The sequence below is a fragment of the Pseudorasbora parva genome, chromosome 20 (genome assembly GCF_024679245.1).
Source record: "Pseudorasbora parva isolate DD20220531a chromosome 20, ASM2467924v1, whole genome shotgun sequence".
NCBI classification, from domain to species: Eukaryota; Metazoa; Chordata; class Actinopteri; order Cypriniformes; family Gobionidae; genus Pseudorasbora; species Pseudorasbora parva.
Window position 1 is genome coordinate 24,561,638 of NC_090191.1, and position 16,893 is coordinate 24,578,530.

The 16,893-nt window shown below is 33.2% G+C and overlaps 2 protein-coding genes and 1 long non-coding RNA gene across 3 annotated transcripts; 2 read left to right on the forward strand and 1 right to left on the reverse strand.

Annotated features, from left to right (window-relative positions):
• The first annotated feature begins 79 nt into the window (after window positions 1-79).
• On the forward strand, window positions 80-9,355 carry orc5 (origin recognition complex, subunit 5). The gene is made up of 15 exons (XM_067427068.1): window positions 80-255; window positions 614-730; window positions 2,290-2,382; window positions 2,582-2,767; window positions 3,030-3,104; window positions 3,358-3,469; window positions 3,816-3,946; window positions 4,144-4,192; window positions 5,634-5,724; window positions 5,833-5,888; window positions 7,058-7,170; window positions 7,292-7,339; window positions 7,440-7,550; window positions 8,132-8,244; window positions 8,539-9,355. The coding sequence occupies exons 2-15, from the start codon at window positions 617-619 to the stop codon at window positions 8,582-8,584; spliced, it is 1,338 nt and encodes a 445-aa protein (XP_067283169.1). The 5' UTR covers window positions 80-255; window positions 614-616; the 3' UTR covers window positions 8,585-9,355.
• A 40-nt stretch (window positions 9,356-9,395) lies between these two features.
• On the forward strand, window positions 9,396-14,952 carry LOC137049556 (uncharacterized). The gene is made up of 4 exons (XR_010899639.1): window positions 9,396-9,534; window positions 9,629-9,785; window positions 12,828-12,949; window positions 14,837-14,952. It is a non-coding gene; the product is annotated as an uncharacterized lncRNA (long non-coding RNA).
• guca1aa (guanylate cyclase activator 1Aa) lies at window positions 10,925-14,999 on the reverse strand. The gene is made up of 4 exons (XM_067428106.1): window positions 14,797-14,999; window positions 11,633-11,782; window positions 11,454-11,547; window positions 10,925-11,359 (listed from the first exon to the last, which is right to left on the reverse strand). The coding sequence occupies exons 1-4, from the start codon at window positions 14,992-14,994 to the stop codon at window positions 11,232-11,234; spliced, it is 570 nt and encodes a 189-aa protein (XP_067284207.1). The 5' UTR covers window positions 14,995-14,999; the 3' UTR covers window positions 10,925-11,231.
• Between the last annotated feature and the right edge of the window lie 1,894 nt (window positions 15,000-16,893).

The window sequence follows — 16,893 nt, forward strand, 5'->3', positions numbered from 1 at the left end:
ATATGTTTTGACTTTTACGCTGATGGTTATATAGATACTAGATTTTAAACGTTTAAAAATTAAATTCAAGAGCGTTAGGATTTAAAACCATAAGAACTACAAATCCCAGACCCTTTCCGGAAGTGACGCATATTCTTGACGTCCGCAGTGAACCGCGCGGGGAAACCGATGTGAAGTTTATCCTGCATGAAAGGATCTCAAAAACTAAAAAATAAAATCAATAATTTATCATTTAAACATCTGCTCCAGTAATAGGTATTTATTTTGCTTGTTGTTTTGACTAGTTTCTTTCGGAAAGGGTCGTATTTTACGCGTTGCTACTATGAACACGTGTAAATATTACACAGAATGTGTTCTGTTACTTTAGTTATTAACGTTATTTTTTATATATGCGTAAGATGAACGACTGTGCTTTGAGTCTCTGTACTTTTCAGTGTTTTCGCCGTTATGGCAGGGGTTTAAGATCAAGTTTAAAGACCGGTGCGTTCTGTGTCCTTACGTTAACGTTACTGTTTTTGCACTTCAGCACAGTTCGCTGGTCTGTGTAAAACGCTAAAACTACAGCATGTGGATGTGTTTAACATTACTAATACATATGTTTTATTATAATCAGAGAATGTCTGTGACGCTGCAGTGTCCTGGTTATCCCGAGGACACACTGCGCTCTCTGGTTGACAGACTGCCCTGCAGGGAGACACAGGTGACGTCACTGCTGTCGCTCATGGGACAGGTGAGTAAAATACCTAGTTAGGTAGATACTTTTAAGATACTTTATAATAAACATAATTCTCTTTCTATGTATATTTTACATTCATACATGTAAAATCTCGAATTGTAAACCTTGTACAATTTTTTTTTTGTAGTATTCAAATTTCTTACAAGAGATAAAATATTTACTTACTACTTATTTACTTATTTGCTATTTGTTAATACTTTGAGCTAAGGTATTGGTTAATAATGTTTTTCTTTTTTCGTATCTACTGATGTTATTCGTAATTATTGTTATGTTCTAATTTTGTAGTGCCTTAGTGTAAACTGCGTTCAAATAAATACATTAGTGCATTTGGTTTTGGTGCATTTTAGCTTTGCAAATACTCCAAATTATTGTGGAAAGATTTTTCCCTATTTGTTAATGAGATTTTCTGTATTTTGGGAAGATGTTTTTTTTGGTTTGTTAAAGCTTTGTTGGAGAAAAAAGAGCATTTGCAGAAAATAAAATAAAATAAAAAACACTTATTTTTAATCTTCTTATTTTGTTAACCCCATTTTTATATACATAAATGTACATTTTCAATTTCAATAAAAAAAAACACTTTTTATTTGCTGAAGTACAGCAATACTTTGTGATGGTTCCTAACTAATGTAACAATAAGGCTTTAAAAATGATTAAATTATGTAAGTCTTTTAATATTTTCCTTTAATATGTGATCTATTATGATCTATACCCTTAATATATATATATATTTACATGTATACTTTCCTTTTTTCTTTTTTTCCCCTCTTGTTTATTTCTTCTGTATTGTGACTACTACTTTCTTTTTTTAATGTTCTCAATAATATATATATATATATAATATTCTATTATATAAATTATATTATATTTTTTTGTTTAAAACTGTGACTATATTTTATTGTTATTTACTGCTTAAGAAACATGTATTATTAATATCAATGTTGAAAACAGTTTTTTTATGATTCTATGATGAAAAGAAAGTTCAAAAGAACAGCATTTATCTGAAATTGAAAGCTTTTGTAACATTATACACTATCGTTCACATAGTAATATTTCAGTACTATTCAGTCATATTTTTTTAGGAAAGAAATTAAAGAAATGAATACTTTTATTCATCAAACATGCATTAAATTGACAATAAAGGCATTTATAATGTTACAAAAACATTTAAATTTCAGATAAATGTAGTTCATTTGAACTTTCTAACCATCAAGGAATCCTGAAAGAAATTGTACACAACTTGTTTTAACATTTATAACAATAATACATTTTTGTTGAGCACCAAATTAGCATTTTAGACTGATTTCTGAAGGATCATGTGACACCGGAGACTCGAGTAATTCTGAAAATACAGCATGAAATGAATAAATTACATTTGACAAATATATTAATATAGAATACATACATTTTAAAATTTAATAATATTTCACAATATTACTGTTTTTGCTGTATTTTGGAATCAAATAAATGCAGCCTTTGTGAGCATAAGAGAAGTATTTTATTTTAGTGTACCATACAGAGTTATTGTGAGCTGTTTTTGCTCTGTATTTTAACAGCCAGATCAATACAGTTATCCTTCATTCTTCATCTATGGCCACAGAGCAACAGGAAAGAGTCATGTGGTGCTCAGCATCATGAAAGATCTGGAGGTAAGTTGGTCAATATTGATTATTTGGAAAGGTCTGTTTAGATTTTTTGTAGTGTTTTCCAGTCTTTGGAAGTGATTGCAATAAAGGAGAGTTATTCCTGTATTAAGTTTATTGCAAGTTGAGTAAAAGTGTTTACTAAATGAGGATTAAGTGAAACACATTGACTGTATTGTTTTGTGATTGTGTGTGTTTTGTGCAGCTCCCCCATGCTTCAGTGGATTGTGTAGAGTGTTTGTCCGGTGGACTGCTGTTTCACCAGGTGTTGTCTGCCTTTTTCGGGCCAGATGCAGCCGCATTACTTCCTCGTTGTCCATCTTTGTCAGATTTTGTGCGACTATACAAACAGATGAGCTCCAGAACACCTGCTACACAGACACACTATATAGTGAGTTTTCATGTAATTTGTCAACATGATATATATATATATATATATATATATATATATATATATATATATATATATATATGCTTTTGTTTATGTTTGCAGATTTGTCAGCATTGTCTGTTTAGAGTTTACATTTTAGGACACATATTCTATAAACACAATGTGTTTTTAGGTCTGTATGTGTTTTAGGATGTGCAAAATGTGTATTAACATGTAGCCATGACATAAGGTGATGCTTCAAGGTTATATAATGTCCCAACAGATTCTGGACAGAGCCGAACGCATTAGAGATATGGATTTTAGCCTGCTTCCTGCTCTTCTGCGCCTACAGGAACTGGTATGCACTAAATTTTGGAAATATTTATTACATTTGATTACCGTAGTCAGAATAGAGTTACAAGCTCTACCTTTTATATAGAGGCATATGTCTTGTAAGATGTGTGAGTTGTGTGTTGAATGGTTTGCAATTTGCATTTATATATATTAGTTGTCTTTTTGTCCTATTTCTTCATCCTACTTCTGTGTGCAGTCTTTTTCATGCAATAGAGAGTATCTAACCCTCTGGGTATTTTTTTTTCTCTTTGTGGCAGGTAAATGATAATGTGACCGTTATCTTGCTCAGCGAAATTGTGTGGGAAAAGTTTCGGCCCAACACTGGCTGCTTTGAACCTTTGCTCTTCCATTTCCCAGACTACAGTAAAGGTAAAAGGGGACATGAAGCAGATGTCAGTCTCTGATTTTGTCCCTCTTTGTTATATCATTTCTGCACAGGCATACCAGTGTGTTCATGTAAATATGAATGAAGAGCAAATGTGTCAATGGCCCCTGGTTTTATATAACAACGATTATTTCGCTTAAAACATCACATTTGTGATGAGATTAAAATTGCATGTGCAGTTTTGGGCTTTTTTGGGCTTTCTCAACCTACTGTAACACAGACTTTCACCTGAGATGAGTGTTAATACCAGGTGCAAACAAGGTCGATGACATTCATGTTTGGATGGATGGATGAAATGTTTTCTAAAAACCTGTTTTTCTGGTCCCTCAGTGGAGCTTGTGCAGATTCTGTCTCAGGATCATCACCCATCCTACACACCTGAACTCTACGCTTCCTATATAAATATCTTGCTGGGGGTCTTCTTCTCAGTGTGCAGGGATCTACGGGAGCTCAGGCACCTGGTGAGCTCGTACATGTCGTTAAATTGTCTAAGTCTTTAAACGGAGTAGCTATTTTGTAGCAGTTTTTATGATGTAGCTGGTGCTCATAATTCAGTAAAAAGTAAAAGTTTTCACCTGCTTCACAAAGACAGAATAAACTTATCTAGTACTAAATTGCTAAATATACTAAAATGCTGTTTACATTTTAATTTAAACAGGCTGTCCTGAATTTCTCTAAATTTTGTGAACCCCTGGAGAAAGGAGAAGGTAAACTATTTAAATTCAACTGAAATATAACATTTTATTTTTGACCATTTAAACACAGTTCACCCAGAAATGTAAATTTGATCATCTACTCACCCACATGTTGTCTAAAATTCTCCTTTTCTATTGAATAAAATGTTGTCTAGCAGAATGTCCAAGCTACTCTTTTCCATACAATGAAAGTGAAAGGGGACAAGGTCTGTCAAATGACAAAAGGCACCATTGAAGTAGTCTATCCATTATCTGAAGCCGTATGCCATTTAGTGTGGTCGAAAGTCCAGACTTTGGTTCCAAGAAATGTTAAAAATGTGTAAATACCAGCAGATTTTAAACACTTCTGATTTGCCATCATGTTCACGCACTCAACATATGAAGTCAAACCAAAATGTATTCAGACACCTTCAAAGTTTTCTTTCGTTATCACAGTTTCGTTGCTATAGTTTAGAAAAAGTAATGAAATATGACAAACTTAAACTGTGTCATAACAAATTCATCTTGATAATGTCAGTTAAATTGATAGAAAGGAATGTAATGGATACAACCAACTAATCAGCTGTCAGCAGTTCAATTTAAGTACACAATTAGATAATACCAATTTAGGTCAACTAATTTCCAAGCAATGCTTTATTTTCTCCAGTGTCTGGTGTAAAAGGTTACATTAGCAATTAAAGAGAAAACACAGTCTTTTAATAATTACATGGTCAGGTCAAAGTGTCTGAATAATTTTGGTCCCAAATTTGTATAAATTTTACTGGTTGTCCACTGTGTGAAGAATTTTTGGGTATAATATGTTGCAAGTTACTTTATTTTGCTATCCCCACTGACATAAATGAACTATAGTGTCCTGCACCCACTAGTAAAACTATATATATATATATATATATATATATATATATATATATATATATATATATATATATATATATATATATATATATATATATATATATATAATATATCTGTTGTTTGAATCATTTTTGGAATGACTGCATGTCTGTGATTGGCTACAACGATCAGTGTTTCATTTAGTGTGGTCGAAAGTACAGACTTTAGTACCAAGAAATGTTAAAAATGTGTAAATACCAGCAGATTCTATACGCCTCTGATTGGCAAAACATGTTGTAAACAGACATTAAAAACATGTTTTTTAAGCATTGATCATTTTAGGCAATCACAGACACATATGTTGAGAACACAATGGCCAATCAGAGATGTTTAAAAATCCGTTCAGCAGCGCTCAAAATGCTAGAAGGAAATGCTGTTATCGTCATTTAAAAAAAAAAAAAATCAGTACCGATTTGGTATCGAAGTCAGTACTTCGTCTTTAATACTAATGTCATTATGTGTGATGGACATGCCAGGTGACCTGTTTCTTTAAAATATATTAAACTTCTTTTTGTGTCAGTGTACAGTATTTGAAATCATCTTTTTTTGTTTACTTTAGCTAAAGAGAGTGATATTCACAAGTTATGGAAAAACATTGAGCCCCATCTGCACAGAGCCATGCAGACGGTTTACCTCCGAGAGGTGTCCAGGTCTGTTAGTGCTGTGTGATTTCTGAAGAGTGCTCTCAGTTGAGATTGTGCTTGAGCTCTGTGTCAACAGTCACTTACTGTTTGTGTGTTTGGGTTTACTGAAATCAGCGTGCAGTGGGAGCAACAGCAGCAGATGGACGAGAAGGAGGCCACGACCCTCAGAGGTACACAGACAGACACACACACACACTCAGACAGTCAATGCCCTCACAGACCATCTGCTGGAGTTGCACAGAGCTGCAAAAAATTGGGTTCAGGAGAGAGTGCCAAGATTTCTGCTTATATCTACCTTCTGACAACACATTAGTTAATGGGATGCCCGATGAGTCATTTCACAGTGATTTTGGTAGTGGTGTGTTTGATAAAGTCAGCATGAAATGGAAGTTGCAATAGTCTTTTCCTTCCTATCGTGAAGCATATTTGAATGAAAATGGCCTCTCGAGCAATGCAAAATTATTTTGTCCGTCGGTAATTGATGGTCGTAGTTTTCTATTGATCGAGCTCTTGTGAGTGAAAGGTTGTCCCGCCCTCACGCCAGTAAACACATCATCAAAGAAAAAAAATGAGGTGCAAGAGGGAGGGGAAGTTATTTTGATTGAAGATTACGAGGGCACGTGAATAAGAAAAAAAGGATGTGCATGGGTAAATCATTTATAATAAATTTTGCAATATACCATAAAAAATAAAAATAAATAGTCCATTTTGATTTCATGGTGACATTAAGGCCAACATCACCGTTATTGTTGTTATGATTAAAATTGCCCTTTGTTACAAATATTACAAATAAAGGCGTCTTTGCAATCATTTCAAATTAAGTTTTAATGCAGATTTTAAATATTTTTGATAATCTTTTTATTGTTCTTTAAAGAAGTGCATTTATTTAAATCTGTTGATTTAAAACATACTAAAGCTAATGTAAAGTTCTTGATTTTATTTTTAACTCATGTTATTAAATGCATTTAAGTTTCAGTAGAAATTACATTAAAGTATATTTTAGTCAGTACATTTGGCAGTAACCATATTTCAAAGACCTAATGAAATTATATATTAAGATGCACTTCAGTCCTATATGCAATAATAACATGCAATTAAGCATCCAAAAACATTACATTCAGTTTGTGAATGTTTATTCTGAGTATATATACAAAGTATATTATTTCTGAAATAACTTATTTCTTAATTTGTAAACTATTTTTGTTAATAGTAAATTGAATCTGTTTAGCTAGTCATTTTCAAACTGCTCTTGATTTATTCATCTGTAACCTTTTGACCACTGGAAATCCATTCCTTTTGCTGATATAAGCCAATGAGATGTCTGTCTCTCCTCCTGTAGGCTTATCAGCACATGCTCACATAGAGCTGCCGTATTACTCCAAGTATCTACTGATTGCTGCGTACCTGGCATCCTTTAACCCTGCCCGTACAGATCGACGCTTCTTCCTCAAGGTTTATTAGAGCTTTCTGATCCCCTCTTACTTTTCAGTTCATAAGAGATCTTATTGAATCATGAATGCACCTTCACAAATCTTCTGATCACTAAAGAAAAGGTTTTTTCCCCTTCCTTTAGAGTCATGGGAAAATAAAAAAGACTAATTTCTTGAAGAAACATGAGAAGGTGAGGAGTTGCTCCTGTTGTTTATTGTTCATGACTATTCTTTCTGCAGGTTTATTAATGTCATCTGTCAATTTTCCTCTGATTTGTCTTTTTGCTGCAGACTAGTAACCATCTGTTGGGGCCGAAACCTTTTCCTCTTGACAGACTGTTGGCCATATTCTACAGTGTGGTTGATAGCAGAGTTGCACCTACAGCCAGTATCTTCTCACAGGTAATTTCATTGAGCAAATCATGAGGCTTGGCAAATAATCATGTTTCAGATAATAACAAGCTATGCCATTTGTGTTTATTAGCTCAGGCAAGACAATAACAGTAATGTGTGGCAGCAAAAGTCTTAGAATCATGTTGGACACTGGGAGGCAGTGTTTCATCTTTTTTTATTTCCATAAATCATTTATTTTCTCAACAGTGTAATTAGTTTGCTCTGATAGATGCAGAGCTCTTACAATCCAGTGCAATCAAATATCCGGTTTATCCATTTTAAAAGTGTGTGATTTCCAAGCCTTCAAACATGTCAGTTAAGTTTTCTGTATTTATTTATTTATTTGTTTGTTTGTTTTTGTGTTGTAAAATCTTTCATAGATTAGATACTGCTCTTTGTAAGTGCTCGTCTAGTTTAAAACATGCTTTGTTTTTGAAGGTTGTGTGACTCGTGGTGGCAATTAATTGGTCTTCAAGGTTTTTGGCAAACTTTACCTTCAGTGAAATATTATGACATTTTGTTAAATAAATGTTATAATATGTAAAGTCATGATACCATAGAAATACTGTCATTTGCTTTCTGTTTTACAGATTTCGTCTCTAGTTACCCTGCAGCTGCTCTCTCAGGTGGGGCATGATGACCAGCTGGACTCACCCAAATACAAATGTGCCGTTTCTCTGGACTTCATTCTTGCAATCTCCAGGTGTGTGAGTGAGACGGATGGACCTTTTGAGCTTGTTTGCACTGGATTGTTACATCCGTCTCTGGTGATCTGATCACAAGTGGTCAGGCTATCGATCATTTTTGTCCTGTGACCTCCATGTTGACCCTTCACAGAACTGCACTTGTATTTCTGACAATTTTATTTCTTATTTTTATGAATGTTAATTCCAGGTGCAAACATGGTCTTTGATTAGGTTTACTAACATTTAGCTTCACATCTCATAGTTTGGTTTTTGTGTTGTCTTGTTGACTATTTGTGTCTTCTTCATCCTAGAACTGTAAGCTTCGATGTGGTGAGGTACCTGTATGACTTCCTGTGAGCCTGCTGCAGTGGATATGAAGCAGGCATCTGATCAGGCAAAATCACTTGGAATTACTTGAATGGACTGCTGGATAAATGTTTTTATGGGAACTTCGTACATTTTGTAGTCTGACAAGAAAATACTCGATAGACATTCCTCCAAGGGAAATTTGATGGGATTTGGTGTGTTAATGTGTGACACAACTTAAAATTGTTCTAATAAAAACTGTATATTTTGTTATAATAATTGGTCCAATTTACATTTCATACACTACCATGTTTTTTTTGTAAAGTTATGCGCACCAAGGCTGCATTTATTTGATTAAAAACAAATAATGACCAATAATATTGTGAAATATTATAATTTAAAATGAGATGTTTTCTGTTTTAAATATATCTGCAGCCATTATTTGTTAAAATGTTTACAAGAACAATTATTGGTTACTTGTTATTTTACGGTGTCATTGTTAGAGTGTAATTATATATTTAGGTACTGAGTAATATTAACTGCATGTTCTTACTATAGGGTTATGGTAGGATTAAGGTTTGGTTGAGGGTTAGTTGCACGTAATTATGCATCAAAATTACTGTTACTAATATGGTACGTACATGTAACATATGTAACAAGGACACTGTAAAATTAAATTTTACCCAATAATTTTAAATCAAAATCTTTTGTAACATTTATAAATGTTTGTATTGTCACCATTAGATCAACTTAATGTGTCTTTGCTGAATTTTTTGCTGTAAGAAAAGGTGGTTTGGTTTTTAAAAAAGGAAGTGACCTTTTGTGTGCTCTACTCGAAGTACGTTACACTAATAGCCAATGGCAGGTACAAGCTCTACTACCAATTGATTGCACTCAATAATAATTCATTTATATGTATCAGGCGTTATTCCCATCTGCTGATGTTCATGCAATGCTTTTGCATTATGGAGACTGGCATAACATCTCTCCCAGGATTCATGGTACTTCCACAGTTGCATACATTCCTTCAACCATATTTAAATGATTGATGTATCCATATTACAAAATGTATTGTGTTATGTGGATCATTTGTAGAAGGGTAGCTCCGCTCAGAGGACTGACCTCCTTATCCTTTTGCAACAAGATGGCAAAGCTGGCATGAATACCAATCACCCTCTTTGACGTAGGCAAACAACCCAAAAAGATAACCAAATGAGGATCTGGGAGAAAGGAACTGTGGGTGCAAAGGAGTGTAAGTGATTGTTTGAAATTTAGATTTTTAGTTTTGCCGGCTTTGGAGCGGTAACTGATGCAGCGTCTGACTCATGAGGTCTCCATGGTAATATATTGCGGTTGTCATAGAAACTGAGGGCCCACCGTTAAAATATGACTCATGTGTTCTCACAAGCTGACGTAGTCTGGATATAAGACAGGGGCTTGAGACAAAGGGCAAAGGGTCATTTTGGTGTTGGCAGTACGTTAATTCATACATGAACTTATACCAGTGTCAGGTTTTATGTCTTTAATGTACAAATGGAAGCACAAGCAGTTGTTTAACAAGCTTAATGTATGTAGTGCTACAACAGAAGGCACCTTCATAATGTGTCTACCAATGTAGAATAAGCCATTTTCATTCTTATACACTGCAGAAACTAACATAATATGCAAGTATTAAATATAGTATGCATAATTGCACATACCTTTAAAAAAAAAGTAAACATTTTTGACATGACAGAGTTTGACATGCAGCGTAATACTTCATCTAAATCTATTTTAACAAACATGTTCTTGACATGGTCATTTATTCTTGACCTTTTATTAACTGAGACACTAAATCACATTTATAATGTTTTAAAATGGCAAAAAAAGATACATTTATTAAAAATGGTGACCCTTTACAGTACCAAAAATATACACCTTCTCTTGAACATTCATAAAAAATGTTATATAAACTTAAGTGGACATACACTTTTATTTCAAAAGATTGGGGTCAGTAAGATTTCTTTTTGTTAAAAAAAAAATATTTTATTAAGCTAGGATACATTAAAATGATCAAATTTGAAGAAATAAAGACATGTACATCTTTACAAAGGATTTCAGTTTGTAATAAATGCTGGGGTTTTTTTTTTTTTACTTTTTCAAAAAAAAGGTGGGGGGTAGGGATGCATCTGTTGCCAAAAAATACATAAGTAAAATCAGACTTCTTTCAACGTAGCCCACAAAATCTTACCGACTCCATACTTTTAAATGAATGTATTTTCAACTACCTCTTATTAGTCAATAAATAATATATATATATATATATATATATATATATATATATATATATATATATATATATATATATATATATATATATATATATATATATATTATTTTTTTAATCTTCTCTTTTTTGCTAATAATAAAGTAATAAGAAAATAAAGCCCTCTATATATGGACATCCACTTCATACTGATTCTTTTCCCATGAAGCCTCTTTCTGCCTAGTAAGAAGGCGGTTTCTGGGAAACAGTCAGCATATTAGATGTGGGACGTCCCACACCAATTTCATTTCTTGGCCCCTTTAGCTCACTCTCTGTTTGAAATGATTGTGTTTTTTTAGAATTAGACCGTGGAGGTGAAGTTTTAAAAGTGAAGGTTGCTCTTGTTTTCTGGTCAAGAGACTGTAAGTGACATCTATGAATGTGGAAAGTTTCTTAGACGCTGTGTCTCCGGTTATGGATCATGGCCACTATGTGCGAGAGGTCTAAACTCTTCATCATCACCTCCATAAAGTCTTCATCACTGCGTGCCCCTGCTACAAACTCCTCCAGTGAAAGCTCCCCTGATGAATGGAGAAAAGTTCAAAATCATGCCATTTTAAAGACTGAAACTGTCTCTTAATATTGGAAGCTTCAGTGTGAGTTTATTGCACTCACCATCTCCATTGACATCAATTCTATCAAATACTCGGTTTGTGAATTCCTCAGCGCTCACTTCTTGTGACTCATTTCCGTTTATGGCGCGGATGGCCTGGCGTAAAGGAAACCATAGGAGTTATGAGTTATCTTCATATGATAGCCATCTAGTGCCGTTTTACTAATATTATCATTCCTACCTTTATGATATTCAGGAGCTCGTGTCTGTCTATGCAGCCGTTGCCGTCAACATCATAAAGTCTGAAGTACCAGCGCAGTTTGTGCTCCATCTTCCCTCTCATTACAAGACTGAGTGCGGCCACGTACTCCATGAAGTCTATATAACCGTCCTGCAAAAGAGAGAGAAACTCTTTAACAACATTTTAAGCACTGTTGAAACCACACCACAAAAGTTTGGGCCTAAATGTAAGATTTGTGTATATTTGCAAATAAAATGTTCAAAGGTTTATTTAACTGACTGTGCATTTATATATTTATCATCAATCAAAAAAATTTAAAATTATTATTATAATTCTTTTACATTTTAATTTAATATTGGCAATACTTGCCATTTAATATTGGCAAGTAGGCATATATATATATATATATATATATATATATATATATATATATATATATATATATATATATATATATATATATATATATATATATATATATATATATAATTTAAATAAAATCAAATAGATGCAAATAGTTAATAAAATATGCCATGATTTTTTTGGGTGCAGATATCTGACCAGTTTTATGTATGACTGACAAATGTGCATTACTTTAAGTTTATTCATTTATGTTAATAATTTTAAATGCAATTTAAATTGACATCTTCGATATAGGCATAAATATTTTGAGTGTATGCATTGCTGAAAATTACGTAATATATAATAACACTTGCATACTGTGTTCAATGTCTAATCTGGGGCCTGTTGCACAAAACTAGGATAAGGGATTAAGCCAGGATATCTTGGTGATCTTGTCATGCAACATTTAGTACACCGCTGTCGTGTAAACCTACCCTGAAGGCAACCTCATACCAAGAACGATAACGATAATGAAAGATAACCTTATATTAGTGGATAAATTGAGCCAGGATCACCAAGATATCCCGGCTTAATCCCTTTTCCTAGTTTTGTTCAATAGGCCCCTGGTTGTTTTGCTTCGTGGCTTTATTCAAACATTACGTTAAATGGCTATGCAAGAAATTGAAAAAATACATCTGGTTTGCTGAAAGAGAAGAGACTTTTGAGATCTATTTACAAATCATCATCTGCATCTGGAGCTATTTAATAAAGCAAGTTATAAAATGTGTTCCCACATTAGTCTAAAGCAGCTGGATGCTCTTTGTTCTCTTTTTGTATGCTTGCTCATATTTAGATGATGGAGGTGATGAGGATCACGATTAGGATGATGAGGCTGCCCTCTGGAGGATTACTGCCAATTCCAAGGTCTGCGTCTGAGAGACGGACACAGCTACTTGTGACAGACATAATCCTCAGGTCAGCACACTTTCCTCAAAATGTCCCCTCTGTCTAGGGCAGTGTTAGGGAGAAGGTCATGAGTAATGTAAGAGTTGAGGTTTGTTAATGTGGAGATATATGGATATTTGTATATTCTGCTTATTGTTGAGCAATTGTCTAGACATGCTTTTACTGGCATTAGTAATCTATAAATGCCTTGACGTTTAACATTTTTGAAAATGTTTCTAATTTCCATGGTAAAATTTCTACAGAATTTGATATTTTTATAACTAAATATATGGGAACTATAAAGCAGGCGCTCAGTTCTCTGCAGTTTGCCACTTAATTATCAAAAATGTATAAATCAATTATACAATCAGTTATGAAATTTATGATATGATAATTATCAGTTATGATAATTGGATAAAAATTATTTAAAACATTTTAATCATATAATTATCATTATAATGAAAATTATAACGAATAACAAAAAAGCACAAAGAAATAAACTAAAATTTAAAAAAAATAGCACACTTTAATAGTTAATGATAGAAAATAAAATTACGTTTTTTATTTTATTTTTTTATTTTGTCATTACCAAATGGTTGATAGTTGCATTTTTAATTTGTATTTCGCTTTATTGATTATTGATTTCCCTCTGAGCGAGGCACAATCGTACGAGGAAGTGGAGAGATTTAGCCCGATGAATACTCATTAAATCCAATAATTAAGCATATTTAAAATGCGTGCTGGGAATCTTGTATAATATGCTCATATCAAGATATACTATCTATCATGAGGCTTAAAAACATTTTTGTGACAAAAATCACATTAGGTAACCAATTATGAAAACATTTGTTTTGACTCTTGAGAAAACTAATTGTTACTGCACGTGAATGGGATTGGATTCTGTAATACATTCTCAAACCTGTTCAACAATCTGTAAATCTTAATCTCATAGATAAGCTCATTGTTCATTATAATAATACGAGTCACTGTAAATAAAAGCTGACATGAAGTGCCAAATATAGCGCTATAATTATAGATCTAGACGACACATTAAGAATGATCCGAGCTTTGCTTTGATCTGACACGACAAATAACAAACTCACGTGTGCTGACTTGTGTACTGATTGATTATACATATATATATATAAACTTATGAATTTAGTTAACAATAATTACCCTGAGCCGAAGTTAACATGGTTAGTAAATTTGACAATCAATTGCTAACAAACTGAAAAATGTTTAATGTTTAACATATAAAGGCTTCACAGTTTTTAGCCATTTTATATATATATATATATATATATATATATATATATATATATATATATATATATATATATATATATATATATATATATATATATATATATATATATATTTCACTACGGTTAAAAAAAATGTCTTGAAAGAAGTGTCTTAAGCACACCAAACCGGCATATATTTGATTATAAATATATAATAAACAGTAATAATATCAATAATATTCTGAAATGTTATTACAGATATATAAAACATGTTTTTATTTTAATACATTAAAAAAAAAAATATTCCTTTGATGGCAAAGCTAAATTTTCATAAATAAAGGTCTGCTAGTGAAAGAAATTGGAATAATTTCTCCTGAAAAAAAGATGAGAGTCAGCAGAAATCAGTCTGAGATGATCTTAGCAAACGTAGTTTCTGATCTATCTGATGTAACAGAATGCAATGAGCCTCAAAACCTGCATATTATAGCCAACCTTTAAATAAAAACTGAAACTTCAAATACTGCAGCTGTGCTGAAGCTGTCTTTGAAAGTACCATTGCCAGAAAGTTTTCAAAGATATCCTTTTACTTTTCACTCTGTTCCTTTATATCTTGTTTTCTTGTCTTTCACTCACCTTGTTCATGTCAAATGTGCGGAACATCTGCTCGATGTAGGCATTGGCCTCTGGATCCAGACCTCTGAGCCCGAAGAACTGTTTGAACTCATGCAGCGTGAGCTGACCAGATGGACACTCGGTCATGAACTTCTTATACCACAGATGCATTTCAACGGCCTGCAGGTCGTCCACGGTGCTGCCCGTTGAATTCCCCATCGCTAAACTGAGAATGGATTGTTGTGGAGAGCTGGACTGGAGCTACTCTGTCTGGAAGCCCAACTGGTCTGCTGTGCAGGCGAGCGTTTCGCTTCTCACAGACACACGACACTGGGACCTAAGAGAGAGGTGGGCACCCTCAGGAGGCTTTTGTACCAGCCTGGGATCAGACACACCCCACCAATTCCATCTTATTGATATTAACTGTGACTAATCCAGCTCACTGTGTATGCGAAGCTTAAGGATGTCCATGGCTGGGATGGCCATTGGTAATTGCATGTGAGATTTGGGACATGCTGACAAACATTCCCATGTGACGGCCCATGAACAGATGTAACTGCATCAGCATTTCTGGACTTCAAGAGTTTAGTGACGAAAAGACAACTGACGTGAACGTGTCATGCAAGTTGTTTCAAACATTTATTTTCAATGATATCATCAAATAATGAGACCTTCATATAAATGCACATTAGTAGCCATGTCACAATTTTGAGGCATCATCATGTGCATCCTAATGCCACAGTAACAAGTTTCAGTCAATTTTCTTAGTATCATACTACATAACAAAGCCTTTACAATAATAACATATTACATTTGAGAGCATTATAGTGCCAAAATAAAATATATAGAATAATAGAGTGCAAAAAAACAAACAAATCAGTGGAGCCTCCATATTCTTCACATGAAATACATTTTTCAGTTTGTTAGCATTTGATTGTGAAATTAGACACACCATATCCATATTACATTGGTTAGTATATATTTAACGATAATATTAATAGTTGATGCCCTTTAAAAATTAATAAACTCCATAACAGTAATGCGATCTCAAAATATTAAGCCTATAAATACATTTAGAGATCCAAAATGTTCTCTTTCCTCAAGCTCAAATTAAGTAAGCTTGCTAGATCTGTTCAATCTTTAACAGTCAATATTATATTGTGGGGTAGGTAGTAGTATTTTCTAGTCTCCTTTTTGTAGCATATGTATACATATAGACTTACAATTATTTTAATAATATTTCTCATTTTTGATTTTTAGTAGAAAAAACTATATAGACATACTTTAAAAAACAACAGCTAATAAACATGACAAAACATACAACAAAATGACTAAAACTTTAAAGTTAAAATGAAAACAGGACTATGTAAAAAATTTAATTGTATTAAAAATATTAACAAAAACTATAATAGCGTATCAATGATTACAAAAATAGCACTGCTCACTTCTGAGAACCCCTGAAATGTGAAAGTAACCCATACAACTTCATATTTTGGAGCTAAATAACCTATCCTACAAAAATGTTTGTAGTTTTCTTTGCTACCAAATTCGATGATACAAATCCCACTTGTTTCAGGATTTACTATGGTTATTTAAGATTGTTCTTTTGCGTAACATGCTCAAACCATATAATGTCCAATTGGACACATGTGCTAATAGTAATGATTTTTCTCCCTTACTGCTAAACTGCTAACGGTGGATATAGAATGATTTAAAAAAAGAGATCTTGTTGGGGCAACACTGTTCAACTGTGAGGAAAAACAAGTTAGGATGTATTTATCTAAATTTTTGCATTGTTTTTTTCCATCCAGTAAAATACTGGTTTAGGACTTGAAAAACAGGTGCTGAGTTCAGTCTTCAGTCTATCAGGTGTGGTTATAACACAGTGGTGGACTCCCTCTAAACCTCATCGCTTTTTGAAGTGAACAAAAATTGAGGCTCAATGTACAGAGAGGAGTACAAGAAACATACTGACGTACAAGTCAGAGACGAGTACAGAAACACTACAAACTTCTGCATATTGATGCAATGATATTGTTCTCCTTGGAGTATGTAACTCCATATAAGATCCATGAAAAAAAAAATCTGTTTCTTCCCAAAGTATTTTTTTGTTGTTGC

Coding starts and splice junctions, on each gene's coding strand:
- guca1aa (XM_067428106.1), bottom strand. CDS start 14,994: ATGGGGAATTCAACGGGCAGCACCGTGGACGACCTGCAGGCCGTTGAA. Junction 11,783..14,796: donor GCACATTTGACATGAACAAG/GTGAGTGAAAGA, acceptor TCTCTTTTGCAG/GACGGTTATATAGACTTCAT. Junction 11,360..11,453: donor AATTGATGTCAATGGAGATG/GTGAGTGCAATA, acceptor TCCATTCATCAG/GGGAGCTTTCACTGGAGGAG.
- orc5 (XM_067427068.1), top strand. CDS start 617: ATGTCTGTGACGCTGCAGTGTCCTGGTTATCCCGAGGACACACTGCGC. Junction 2,383..2,581: donor GCATCATGAAAGATCTGGAG/GTAAGTTGGTCA, acceptor TGTTTTGTGCAG/CTCCCCCATGCTTCAGTGGA. Junction 7,551..8,131: donor CAGCCAGTATCTTCTCACAG/GTAATTTCATTG, acceptor TCTGTTTTACAG/ATTTCGTCTCTAGTTACCCT.